We start from the raw sequence: 14,263 nt of genomic DNA, 5'->3' as shown, positions 1-14,263 counted from the left end.
GGAAAAACAGAAAAAACAGAGGGGGTACCTCTGGAGCCCTATGAACAACTGGAATGATTTTACTATCTTTACCACAAACTATCGTGTTAACATACACAAAGCATCATCTGTTGTTTTTATAATTGACTGGCTCGAAAATGCAAAATGTAACTCTACTGAGGGACACCTGAGAAGAGCCTGAAAACAGAATGCTCAGTAAAGATCAGACATTCATGTTACTTGCTCCTTTCATTAAAACCTAATCCAACTATTTAATTTTCTTATCCAAAAGCTTTTCTGTGAATGCACGAGAGTAGTCCCCACCCTATACCATTCCCATACATCTGAATGGACTGGACTTACTCTTTCCATGGCATCCTGGTTGTAGGACAGGTAATACAAGCACATTGATACACCAGTTGCAGCCATAGAAGGACGAGGAATTTCCAGTAATTTCTGTACTCCACCGTGCGCAACAAATTCTGTGGCAAACTTATTGTGGAGCAGGAGAGATGCTAGGTGCTACACAAAGAGGATACATATTACCATGAACAAATCTCTTCACAGAATATTAAGTTGCTAAATACAAAGACTCCTTAGACGTAGACAACCACACCTTCAAAACAGAAGTAAAACCAATACTGCTTAAGGGAAACAAAAAAATAAGCAAACAAAAACTTTAGAATTCTGTAACATTCCCTCCTAATACCAAAGGTTTTCATGAAGGTGAAAAACAAGAAATGAAGACTACTACTGTACATTATGACACACTCCTATAATCGTTCTACTATTACATAGTTTCCCTACCCGATTTTTGTCACCCTTTCCATTTTAATCCTTTTAAACATAATCAGCTCTATGTTTTAGCTTTGGCTCAGTCACTGATTCACCCAAAACTCTGCTTTCTTTTAAATTGATACTTGATTATATCCTCAAAAACAATCTTCAGCAAATTATAAAAACTAGTACATTTCTGGTACTAATCAGAATGCACTTTAAATAGACTTTATTAATAATACATTTCATTAAGTCTATATTAGACAACTTTCTGTCGTCTTTTAAGTTTTGCTACCTTGCTATCCAATTCTTACTAGCCTCTCTGGGTGGACCTCAACTTCTGGGCAATCTAAGGGCAGGCAGTGCAATGCAAGCAGTAGGCTACTCAATGACTTTGAATCCAGGCCAATATGGATGCGGCCTCCAGAGAACTAGAGCTCCCCCTCTTGTTTCTCACACCAAAGTGTCTTCTGGGTCATGAGACAGGCAGCAGGTACAGACAAAACAATACAGATTTGTAACCGATACTTGTACAAATTTCACCAAGGTCAATAGGTGTGTACCCTCTTCAGAAGTTCTCTCAATACACAGACTCGGACTAATCCTTATATATAATTCAAACCCCTTCCAGGTTTACTTTTCCTGTCTGATACACAAACTTCTACCACCCAAACCTTTCCCTAAGAAATAGCTAAACCATGTATGGTTCCCTCCCTAATACTCAGGCCATTGCATGTGCTTTTTTCTCAAAACCACTACCATAAAGTGGCAGTTCCACTGCCAGAATCAGCAGTAGGGAAAAACAGAGAACAAACAGGCTCAATCTTTACCAAGAACCTTAATTCTAGTTGGCTCAACACAGCCCATAACCTGGCTCACCTCACTCTTGTGGGCAAAGACTCTATTTTCACTCCTTATACTGTACCTCCGTATAAGGTCTAGTTCTTAATTTTTTAACACATTTTGTTTCTACTAACTTCAACACTTACCCCTTCTCCTGCACAACTGAGTCTTCCCTTTGAACAAAACCGTACACATAACTTTCTACACTTTTTATTTCCCCATAAGAAGGATCTCTTATCTGGTTTTACCCTGTTCATCCTTATTTCATTTTCTCTAATCCCTTATATGATTCTGCATAGAAACAGGTGAATAATGGCACCCATTATAGGTTCTCATACAAAGACCTACAGAAATAGCAACTGCCCAAAGCCTTTCTTCCACTATTTCCTTTTCAAGACAGGATGCTGCATATGAAAGCAATACCTTGGGCCACTGGAGACAACTCTGACCTCCAGCTTCATCCCACTGTTCAGAGTAAAATCATGAGTTTGCACACTTTATACACACACACACAGACACACACACTGCATTCCATACACATTACTCCAATTTATGTCTGATCTCCTCCAAACTTAAAATTTCTGGGGTCTGCAAGTCAAATTTCATCATTTCTATTTAATTCCAATGCACTTTGGAACTGTGCTGGCCCACACAGTAGTCACTGGCTACATGTGGTTAATTTACTTAAAATTAAGTTAAAAACTCAGGGGCTCAGTGGCACTAGCTACATTTCACATGCTCGTTTATGGCTAGTAGCCGCTGTACTGAAAAGCACAAAGAACATTTCTATCATCACAGAAAGTTCTATTGGACAGTGTAGCTCTGGAATATCAGGAATGAAATTATACCTTGAAAGAGTGAGAACATCATCTCTTTTGCAGAGGTTTTGTCTAGAAGCTACTATTTCTCAAGGAGAACAGACCATTCCTTCCTTTGTGCCCCAATACTTCTGTCACAACATCTATAATATCTAAAAGAAATCATAGGCTTACATGCCTGGCTCTCTCAACCAAATGATAAGCAGCAGAGACTTAATTTATTTGTCTAATCCTGTAAGTATCACAGAACAGTACTGTGTCCATTAGTTACCTGTTAGGTAGAACTGTAATAGCCACAATGTTATTCATTCAACTTAACCTCTCTACCTTCAGATTACCTTAATTATCATAAAGAGGTATGGATACCTGCCCTCCTATATTTAGCCCCTTTGCAACCTAGAAATTCCTTTACTTTCACAGAATTTGGGTATGCCTCTATTTCTTTATTCATTTTCTGATTTATACTTTATCTACTCTAGATAACCTAACATCATACAATATGTATACAGTTAAACTTGGTAAGCCTCAACTCTATTTAAATAAGAAATTTTCATTTGTTACTACTGACACATCTGGTAATAGAAACATTCTAAACAATAAAATCCAGAGATGTTATATACCAAAACACATAGACAATCCACATTAATTAAATGCTCAGTAACTAATATTTTAAAGTACTTTACCTTGAGTGCCTCAAATGTAAGCAGGACATCATTAGTCTGTTTTAAGTCAATGTAGAACATCATCAACTCCCGTGACCCAAGCTGCATGAATATGGGAAGTAACTGAAATGAACACCAAAGACATGTCTTAACATTTGAATTTATTTTCACATATTTCCTGACAGAAGACTAAAGAAACTCTTCTTCCCTCCTTTATAAACATATAAACACATTTTGTTCGAAAAGACCTTATCAGGAGTGACTTCCATATGACTTTACCAGTTTGACACAGACTTTTCTGTATTAGAATGAAAACACATCATTGTATAATATGCCACCACAAAATACCCCAGAAATAAACACAGTAGTCTTGAAGTGTGAACACTACTTTTCCCAGTAAGCTTACCTCCTGATATTCTCCTAAAGGGGTCAAATACTGGAGAATAAGTCGCTGCTCAATAGCAGGAGTCATAGGATAAAGGGTATAGTTGGTGCCAATCACCCAGGGGGACATTTCTGACCAGCTGCTATTGGACAATTCAACAAACATGCGGTCTGGATCAGATGATGAAAAACCCAACTTTTGCTTGGCTTTCCTGAAGCTCTCTCTGTCAGCCTGTTTTGTTGACTTGTTTTTCCTCAATGCCCCTTCTTCAAGTTTGGTTGCTGAGTTCACTCTGCTACTGGTCTTGTGGCCTGACTCAAGATGAAAGGAGATCTCCATGTCTCCAGAAGCTTCCTCTTGTTCACCATCCACTACATCTACAGCCATGTCGCCATAGTCCATATCCACAGCTTCTTCATCCAGAGGCAAGAGGGGTTCAGAGGAGAGCTTTCGTGGGCTAGGACGCTTGCTTTCTTGCCTTGAAGTTACTTCCTGAAGCTGTAGCTCTCTCAATCGTCGAAGCACTAATGCCACCTATCAACAGATATTGGAATTAAACAGGTTGATCTCTTCTGTATCTTAATTTAAACAAGTCAAGTAATTCTTTCTTCCATTTAAGGATACTCAGGCAGTTATCTCAATGACTGGTAAGAGTACAGATCTGACAAGTATGCTGACTTGATTCCTACAGCTTGATGAAATATAATAATGGCTAAAAGTCTCATTCCCCATAAAATTTCCAGGAATCCAAACCAGAAGATTTACAGATAAAACCTAATTCACAACACATCTGTCTGGATCATGCTGGACTGGACCATCACATTTGAAGGGGCAGACACTAGGTATATTCACAATTTTTAACATATGTCTTTGAAAATCAAACACGAAGGTTTTTCAAACTTTTATCTGTATTCTGTTAAATACTGTCATCCACATTACACATAATTACATAAGCTATTTTTCAAGCTCACCACTTATGTTTTCCTTTAGATACTCATTTTTTGGTCCAATCAAAAACTGTAGTATTATGCTTAGTTTAAAAAAAAAAAAAAAAGAGTGATCAGGCCTGCAACTTATTTTAAACTGCATTTAAAAAAACAATGGTGAACAGACAGAAAAGAGGGATAAATGGACAGATGAGTACGTCATAAATATAAATACAGTAAATGCTCACAATCAATGTAAGTGGTCTATATACAGGTATTTGCTGTAAAATTGTATTTTGCTATATGTTTGAAATTTTTCATAATCCAAATGTGGGAAAGTAAGAGGGAATGGTCCTGTTTATCTGGTATAAACTATCATGATCTTTGACAAAATGAAAAATTGCTATATTAAAGTTAAAAAAAAAGGTACAGTCAAAACTCTTACATAAGGTAGGAGCTGAAATACTGATATTATAGCTATACTTTAGTACAATGAATACGAATGAGATCTACTGACTCAACTTCAAATAGCAAGAAAGAATGAGTGAATATACTATCTTGCGTGAAAAAATCATTCTGACACGGTCCTTACCAGCTGTGAATTTTCATCCCTGTAGTTGGCAGCAATGTCTTGATTTTCCATAGCACCTCCTAACAGACCAGTAGAGTATGTCCTCAGTGGCTGATCAGCCTCTCGGGCCCATTTGAAAAGATTCTCAACAATTCCTTCCTTTAGTAAAGGAAATGAAATAGTACAAATCAGGTGGGTAAAGATTTCATAATTCAAGATATAAGCAATGACTTGTTTATAAAAAAAATTTTAATAAAATATTTCAATATTGCTCATAAGATTACAAAATGTAAGCAAACTAAATGTACTATAGTAGGTGGTTTAAAATAACTGTGCATCTGTGAAACAGTCCTATTTATCCACTAAAACTCAAGCTAAAGATCAACTATCACATAATGTAGCTATTAAGACCCCAAAGGTTCCATAACCAATCGGGGAGCACTAAAAATTCTATGTGGCTCTTTGAAGTTCACAATGCACAATTAACATTATCAATGTCTAAGAAGTCCTCCATAAAACAAGTGTTTAAACTCCACATATCCCACTCTTATTTTTTATTATGAAATAAAATACATAAACATGTACAGTCCAAAGAAAATGAAAATCACCTCTGTGATTTACCAATGAGTTTAAGGGCTTCCCTGGTGTCTCAGATGGTAAAGCGACTGCCTGCAATGAGGGAGACCCAGGTTTGATCCCTGGATCGGGAAGATCCCCTGGAGAAGGAAATGGCAACCCACTCCAGTACTCTTGCCTGGAAAATTCCATGGATGGAGGAGCCTGGTAGGCTACAGTCCATGGGGTTGCAAAGAGTCAGACACCACTGACAGACTTTACTTTCACTTTCTTTCACCTTAAGAGAGAGAAACCTCCCATCTGTCCTTCCCTGTGTCATCAACCTCCTTCCTCTCCAAAGGGTATCTACCTTCCTAAATTTTAATAATTTTCTTGTAGAGTTTTTGTTAAATGTTATAGGCTTTGAACTGTATAAACTGTGTGTGTCATAGGTATTTTCCTGCAACTTGTTTCTTTTATTTAACATTATGTTTTTTACATTCATCTATACTGTTATGCTCCAGTACTCTTGCCTGGATAAACCCATGGACGGAGGAGCCTGGTAGGCTGCAGTCCATGGGGTCACGAAGAGTCGGACATGGCTGAGCAACTTGACTTTCACTTTTCACTTTTATGCATTGGAGAAGGAAATGGCAACCCACTCCAGTGTTCTTGCCTGGAGAATCCCAGGGATGGGGTTGCACAGAGTCAGACACGACTGAAGTGACTTAGCAGTAGCAGTATACTGTTATGTGTAATTGTCACAAACAGTACCCAACATAAGACAGGCTTTACATACAATTTACTTAATCCTTGTATCAACTTTGTATGATTGGGCAAAGTATTATATTTACAGAAGAGAACACTGTCACAATGAGGTTAAGTAACTTACCCAAAGTCACAAAACTAGTAAGTAGCAGAGCTGGGTGGGGTCTTATCCCAGGCAGCGTACTTCCAAATGCTCTTCACCTCCATGTTCTGCTGCTATTTTGTTCACTTAACTTTTACCTTTTTGTGTGTGCAAATATGTCCCTAGAGTAGACACCTAGGAACAGAACTACTAAGTCACAGGTGTGTATGCTCAACTTTACTAAAGGCAGCCAAACCATTTTTCAAAGTGATCACAACAATTCACATTTCCAACACTGAATAGTCCATTTTTTTTAATACATCTTTACTAAAAGTTGACCACTATCAGACTTTTTACTTTTTGTAGTACAGTGGGTATGAAAATTTAATGCTTCATTTTAATTTTCTCATTTACTAATGAGGTTTAGCATTTTTTTTCATGCCTTGTGATCATTCATACTTCTACCTTCTGTGAAATACCTATGTCTTTTACCAGTGTTTCACGATAAGCACAACTTCTTAATTTTATGTAATCATATATAATAGTATTTTCTTTTAAACTTTGTGCACTACGTATCTTAAACTCTTCCCTAAGGTCATGGTGTCATTCTCCTATATATTTCTAAGTTTTAAACTTTCTTCAAAAAAGTTATTAACACTCTGAACAATACACTGAGAAATTTTGTTTTAAAATACTTACCGATGTGAAAATAAACATATCATCTACTTCTCAAGTGTCTTTCATTCTTCTTTCTGAACATCACAAAAACTTTAAATACTAACTCCAACTATTCCTTTCCATTACATGTTACCCAGAATTTGTTCCCTCTTCTGTCCCCCCAAAATTGTAATCATTATTTCTAGGTTTTCAGACATTCTCTGAAGACACTTTCTACTATGGCCTCTACTGATGCTGTGGCAAAACTTGCTGTGAATTTGCAGGAATCTTTTTTACTCTAGTTGCTTTTAAAATCTTTTTGTCTTTGGTGTTCTTTTTTGGGCTTTCTGAATCTGAGTGGTAGTGTCTTTCATTTATTAAGATCCTAGCCTTATCTCTCTGAATACGGCCTTTTTATTCCGTGTGTACATGTGTGTGTGTGTGAGAGAGAGAGAGAGAGAGAGAAAGAGAGAATCTGAGTGGTCACGTCTTTCATTTATTTATAAGATCCGAGCCTCGTCTCCGGAGAAGGCAATGGCACCCCACTCCAGTGTTCTTGCCTGGAGAATCCCAGAGATGGGGGAGCCTGGTGGGCTGCCGTCCATGGGATCACACAGAGTCGGACACGACTGAAGTGACTTAGCAGCAGCAGCAGCAGCCTCGTCTCTCTGAACACTACCTTTCTATTCTCTGTGTGTGTATGTGATCTTTGTGCCCTCACGGCACAGCATGTGGGATCATAGTTTCCCAACCAGAGATAAACCTATACTCCCTGCAGTGGAAGCATGAACTGTTAACCACTGGACCACCAGGGAAGTTCCTTCTATTCTTTTTCTGAAATTCCTTTTAGATACATTCAAAATTTTCTAATTCTAGTCTCCATATCTCAACTTCTTTTGTAATTTTCTTCTCTTTTCTAAGCACTTCATTACTGACTATCCTGTCAGATATTCAAGTTCATTAATTCTATCAGTAGCTATGTTGAGACTTTGGTCTACATCTATTAAAATTTAAAATTCAATAACTGGAATTTTTATTTCCAGTAGTTCCTTGATTCATTTTCCAAATGGCCATTTTTTCCAGTCTTAGAATTCTGATTCCTCTTTTTTTTTTTAACACTCAATAATTTTTAACTATTTTAACCATTTTAAGTGTGCAATTCAGTGGGATTAAATACATTCACAATGTTGTATAACCATTACCACTATATTTCTAGAATTTCATTATCCCAAACAGAAACTCTTTATCCCAGCTTTCAATAATGGAGAGAACTGAACAGAAAATCAACAAGGAAACAGAGGAGCTGAACAACACTGAAAACCAATTCAATCTAAAAGACATATAGCGAATACTCTATCCAACAAGAGCAGAATACACATTTTCCTGAAGTACAGGTGGAACATTTCCCAGAATAGACAATATGTTAGGCCACAAAACACATCTTAATAATTTTAAAAGGGCTGACCTCTTACAAAGATTTTTTTTCAATGGAATGAAATGCGAAATCAATAACCCAAGAGAAAACTGGAAAATTCGTTATGTGGAAATTAACAGTCATAACCAACCAACGGGTCAAATTAGAAATCACAGTGAAAAATTAGTACCTTGAGATTAATGATAACAAAAACACAGCACACCAAAACTGGTGGGATGCTGCCAGAGCAGTGCAAAGAGCAAAATTTATAAGTACATAAAGTTAAAAAGAAAAAAGGTCACAAATTAATAACCTAATTATATACTTCAAGAAACAAGAAAGAGCAAATAAAACCCAAAGATAACAGACATAAAAATAATAATAAAGTTTAGAATGGAGATAAAATACCAAATAGAAAAATATAGAAAATTAATGAAACCAAAAGTTGTTTTTTTGAAAGGATCAAAAAAAAATTGACACAGGGCTTCCCTGGTGGTACAGTGTTAAGAATTCACCTTGCAAAAACAACGGACACGGGTTTGATCCCTGGTCCGAGGAGATCCCACATGCCGAAGAGCAACTAAGCCCATGCACCACAACTACTGAAGCGTGTGAGCCCTAGAGCCCAAGCTTTGCAACAGGAGAAGCCACCACAATGAGAAGCCCGGGTACTGCAACAAAGAGTAGCCCTGACTGGCCACAACTAGAGAAAACCCAAGAGCAGCCACAAAGACCCAGCACAGCCAAAAATAAATAAGTAAATTTTTTTTTTTTAACTGACAAACCTTGAGCTAGACTGACCTCAAGAAAAAAGGAGAGAAGACAAATTGCTAGAATCAAAAATCAAAGGGAAGGCATTATCACCAATCTTACAGAAACAAAAAGGATTATAAGGGAACTCACTGGCAGTCCAGTGGTTAGGACTCTGTGCTTTCATGTTTGAGGGTACAGGTTAGGTCCCCGCTCAGGGAACTAAGGTCCTGCAAGACATGTGCTGCACAGTCAAAAAAAAAGAAGTGAGGGAGGATTTCAGGAGAATACTATAAACAAAAAATTTAGTAACTTAGGTTAAATGGACAAACTTCTAGAAACACAATCTACAAAAACTGACTAATGAAGAAACAGAAAAACTGAACAGACCCATAACCATTAAGGAGGGTTAATCTGTCATCAAACCCACCCCAAATAGAAAAACCTAGGACCAGAGGGTTTAACTGGTAAATTCTACCGAACATTTAAGGAATTAATACCAAGCCTTTTAAAACTTTTCCAAAAAAATTGATGAAAAGGGAAAACTTCCCAAATAATTCTATGAAGCCAGGATTACCCTGATACAAAGACAGTGCAAGGAAACTAGATATCCCTTATGACTATTGGTGCAAAAATTCTCAAAAAATACATGCAAAATGAGTTAAACAGCATTGTAAGATTACTGAATATACCACAACCAAGTGAATCTACCCAAACACGCAAATACAGTTCAAAATGCAAAAATCCATCTATGTAACAGACCGCATTAATTGAATTAGTGTGAATTAATTTTTGTGAATTAGTAGAAAACCACATGACAGTGTCAGCTGATAAGAAAAAATAATTTGACAGAAGTAAAAGCCCTCTCATTAAAAACCACTTCATAGGGCTTCCCTGGTGGTCCGGTGGTTAAGAATCCACTTTGCAATGCAGGAGACACTGGTTCAACCCCCGGTCCAGGAAGACCCCACAAGCCGCAGAGCCCATGTGCCACAACTATTGGGCTCTAGAGCCTGTGAGTTGCAACTACTGAGCCCACGTGACTAAGCCCATGCTCCACAACAAGGGAAGTTAACTGCAATGAGAAGCCTATGCACCGCAACAAAGAGGAGTCGAGGAGTCCCCTGCTCACCTCAACTAGAGAAAGCGCATGCAAAGCAACAAAGATCCAGCAAAGCAAAAACACACACACACACACACTTCATAAACTAGGAACAGAAGGAAATTTCCTCAACACAATTAAGGACAGTTATGGGGAAAAAAAAAAAAAACAACAGAAACAGAGCTAACATTACATGCAACAGTAAATTAAAAACTGACAGACTTTCTCCAAAGGTTTAAGAACAAGACAAGGATGTCTGCTTTCACCACTTCTATTCAACATAGTTGTTGTTATTCAGTCACTAAGTTGTGTCCAACTTGCAACTGGCAAGAAAAAGAAATTAAAGGCATTTATTTTGGAAAGGAAGAAATAAAATTAGCTCTGTTCACAAATGACATGATCTTATACATGAAAAACTCTACAGATTCAACACCCCCCGCCCAAAAAAAACTTGTTAGAACAAATGAATTCCACAAAGTTGCAGAATACAAAATCAATACACAAAAACCAGTTACATTTCTATGCTAGTGATGAAAAATCTTAAAAGGAAACACATCCAATCATTATTTAACTGCTGACTCTTAATCATGGAGGATTATTTGCTGGGATACTTTGTGATTTTTTTGTAAACTCAGTTTTCCTGAAAATCGTTTTTTCTGTGAGAATCCCTTCTGGCCTGGATTGTGAGAGCTTCCCCCCAAGAGGAGTTTTATATTTGCTTCTGCCAGACAACCAAAGAACATCACTGATCCAGAACAATGTTGTTACTGTTGTTCATCGACTCTGGGGTTGCCAATCATATAAGAAAACTTTCAAACATATACCCAAGTAAGTCCCATGCCCAGAATTTGTCAGAGACTACCTGCCCTGCCCCTTAGACTGAAGTCAGAGACTGAGAAATCTGTCATCTTCCCACAGCATAAAGCAGATATTTTTCTTTTCCACTGTTTCAGTGACAGTCCCTTGGGAGTCCCAGTTTTACGTGGAGGTCAAGATCCCTGTTCTAACTCCTCACCCAAGATTCTGTCTCTTGTCCTCAATTATCACTTCTGTTTTACAGTTCCATCTTCATTTCTGGCACCTAGGGATTTCACTAAGAGTTTTTTTACAGTTTACCTGGAATTTGCATTTGTGTGCAATAGGAGAGTTTATAGGTTACCCTGGTTATTCAGCTTGACAGATCTGTGTAACCCCTTCTATATTAAAACCATTTTTTTTCTCTCTCCTTCTGAAATACCATAGATCATGCTTTTCTTCCTACCTCATGGGATACTGTGAGAATTAAGTGACAGATGCAAATAAAATGCTCGGCACAGGCCTAGCGCTCAATAAATAGTAGCCATCTACCTAACTGACCCCTAATATGATGGATATTTTCATCATAAAACACCTATTAAAATTTTAGGGTAATCTTAATGTTTCAGAGTATGAAATTTTAGAAATAGTGACCTAAAAGGTACAATTTCTGAGATTTCATTCTCTCCAATTTTATCCTTCTGACCTCAAATAACTTAAGACAACCTCAAAGAAATAAAAATGTTATTTTTATTATTTAAGACAGAACTCTTAAAGAATTAAGTCTGTAAAGGTTCTGACCTGATTGGATTAAAAGCATACACTGACAAACTAAACAGTGTGTGAAAAACCTGGTACATATACATTATAATAATATTCAGTTCCATAACACTTAATAGAATGAAGAAACTATACAGCCAAATAATTTTAAATAAAATTTAGGAAATCATTTAGGTGGCAGATGTCCTACTCAGCTCATGTTCTCCTAATAAATAGATCAAAAATACACTTACATGTGGAACAATTGTCACCAGAATACCTACAGAACGCTGGCAGAAGACCTCAGACTTCCAAAAGGACAAGCAAATCCCCAAGTAACTGGGTAGGACAAAAGAAAGAGAGAAAGAAAGGCGGACAGGACCTGTGCACCTGGGATGGAGCTGTGAAAAAGGAAAAGTTTCAAAACTCGGAAGACCCTTCACTGGCAAGGAGATCAGCTAGGACAGAAGGGGAGCTTCAGAGCCTCAGAGGAGAGTGCAGCAACCAGCGTGCAGAGGGCAAAGCAGGGAAAGCCCTGCAGAGACCGTCGGCGCCCCCACCCGCCCCTCTCCAATCCCAGACGCCTGCCCTTCTGCTGAGGAGGCCAGGGGCTGCGTCCTGAGGCGACTAAGGTGTGGTGCACAATGACCAAAGGAGTACGGGAAAAAGCCTGGGCCCACCAGAGAAGCCAGACCTCGTTGTTGGGGGTCCTGTGAGGAAAGGGGTGGGTACCCCATAGAAGTTTCTTTCTCTGCATGTTCTCTCAGGTGGCAAGGCACCAACCTACACAGCCTCAGAAGTAGGCACGAGCCAGCACTACCACCTCGGGCTCCAGAGGCAGGTGTGGCTGGCTGGCTAAGGGTCCCAGGACTGAGCTCCAACCAATGCCCCCATCTCCCCAGGAGGCACAGGCAGAGCGCTACCATCAAGGGTCCCACAATCAGGTCATGCACCTGCATAGCTTCTACCAAGGGGATAACAGCCAGCACACACTGAGCAAAGGCTATAAGAACCCAAACCAAAAACAGCCCTCATGCCAAAAAAAACAGTAAAACCACACAAGCTACTCAGGGGAAACTCCCACAAAAAAACAAACCCTCCAAGACTACAGTAGATAATTATTTCTCCTAAACTCACAGAGTAAGAGAAATATAAAGAACATGAAGAAGCAGACAAACCACTCCCAGTCAAAAGATCAAGAGAATTCCCCTGAAAGAACAAAGAGTAAAACAGATCTCTTCAGTCTTACAGACACCAAGTTTAAAAAGAATGTAATGAAAATACTGAAGGAATTAAGAAAAACTATCAATAGAAATGCAGATTACTATAAAAAGGAACTAGAAACTATAAGGAGGAGCCAAGAAAAATTAGAAAATTTGCTTGCCAAGGAGAAAGCTGATCACTGAGGAAGGCTTTCTTATCTCTCCTTACTATTCTTTGAACTCTGCATTCAAATGTGTGTATCTTTCCTTTTCTCCTTTGCCTTTAGCTTCTCTTCTCAGCTATTTGTAAGGCCTCCCCTCAGACAACCATTTTAACCAAAGAATAGCAAGCCTTCCTCAGTGATCAATGCAAAGAAATAGAGGAAAACAATAGTATGGGAAAGACTAGAGATCTCTTCAAGAAAATTAGATACCAGGGGAACATTTCATGTGAAGATGGGCACAATAAAGGACAAAAACAGTATGGACCTAACAGAAGCAGAAGATTTTAAGAAGAGGTATACGAAAAAGATCTTGATGACCCAGATAACCACGATGGTGTGATCACCCATCTAGAGCCAGACAGCCGGGAATGCGAAGTTAAGTGGGCCTTAGGAACCATCACTATAAACAAAGTTAGTGGAGGTGATGAAATTCCAGTTGAGCTTTTTCAAATCCTAAAAGATGATGCTGTGAAAGGGCTGCACTCAATCTGCCAGCAAATTTGGAAAACTCAGCAGTGGCCGCAGGACTGGAAAAGGTCAGTTTTCATTCCAATCCCAAAGAAAGGCAATGCCAAAGAATGCTCAAACTACCGCACAATTGCACTCATCTCACACGCTAGCAAAGTAGTGCTCAAAATTCTCCAAGCCAGGCTTCAACAATACGTGAACCATGAACTTCCAGATGTTCAAGCTGGATTTATAAAAGGTAGAGGAACCAGAGATCAATTGCCAACATTCGTTGGATCATCAAAAAAGCAAGATAGTTCCAGAAAAATATCTACTTCTGTTTTATTGACTATGCCAAAGCCTTTGAACATATGGATCACAACAGACTGTGGAAAATTCTTAAAGACATATGAATACCAGACCATCTTATCTATCTGCTGAGAAATCTATATGCAGGTCAAGAAGCAACAGTCAGAACTGGACATGGAACAAGAGGGGTTCCAAATTGGGAAAGGAGTATGCCAAGGTTGTATATTGTCACCCTACT

General features: G+C 38.4%; 1 protein-coding gene across 5 annotated transcripts in view; it reads right to left on the bottom strand.

Moving 5' to 3' along the window:
* The window catches only part of DCAF1 (DDB1 and CUL4 associated factor 1), a 92,007-nt gene that overhangs the window by 36,382 nt on the left and 41,362 nt on the right, over positions 1-14,263 (bottom strand). For all 5 annotated transcript variants that reach the window (XM_043886686.1, XM_043886683.1, XM_043886687.1 and 2 more), the window contains 4 exons: positions 4,983-5,120; positions 3,486-3,998; positions 3,101-3,202; positions 343-501 (listed from right to left, as the gene is read on the bottom strand). In XM_043886686.1, the coding sequence (XP_043742621.1) occupies positions 343-501; positions 3,101-3,202; positions 3,486-3,998; positions 4,983-5,120 (912 nt within the window). The remainder of the gene's footprint in view (positions 1-342; positions 502-3,100; positions 3,203-3,485; positions 3,999-4,982; positions 5,121-14,263) is intronic.

Source organism: Cervus elaphus, chromosome 24, assembly GCF_910594005.1.
Source record: "Cervus elaphus chromosome 24, mCerEla1.1, whole genome shotgun sequence".
NCBI classification, from domain to species: Eukaryota; Metazoa; Chordata; class Mammalia; order Artiodactyla; family Cervidae; genus Cervus; species Cervus elaphus.
This window is presented reverse-complemented; position numbering and strand designations above follow the sequence as displayed.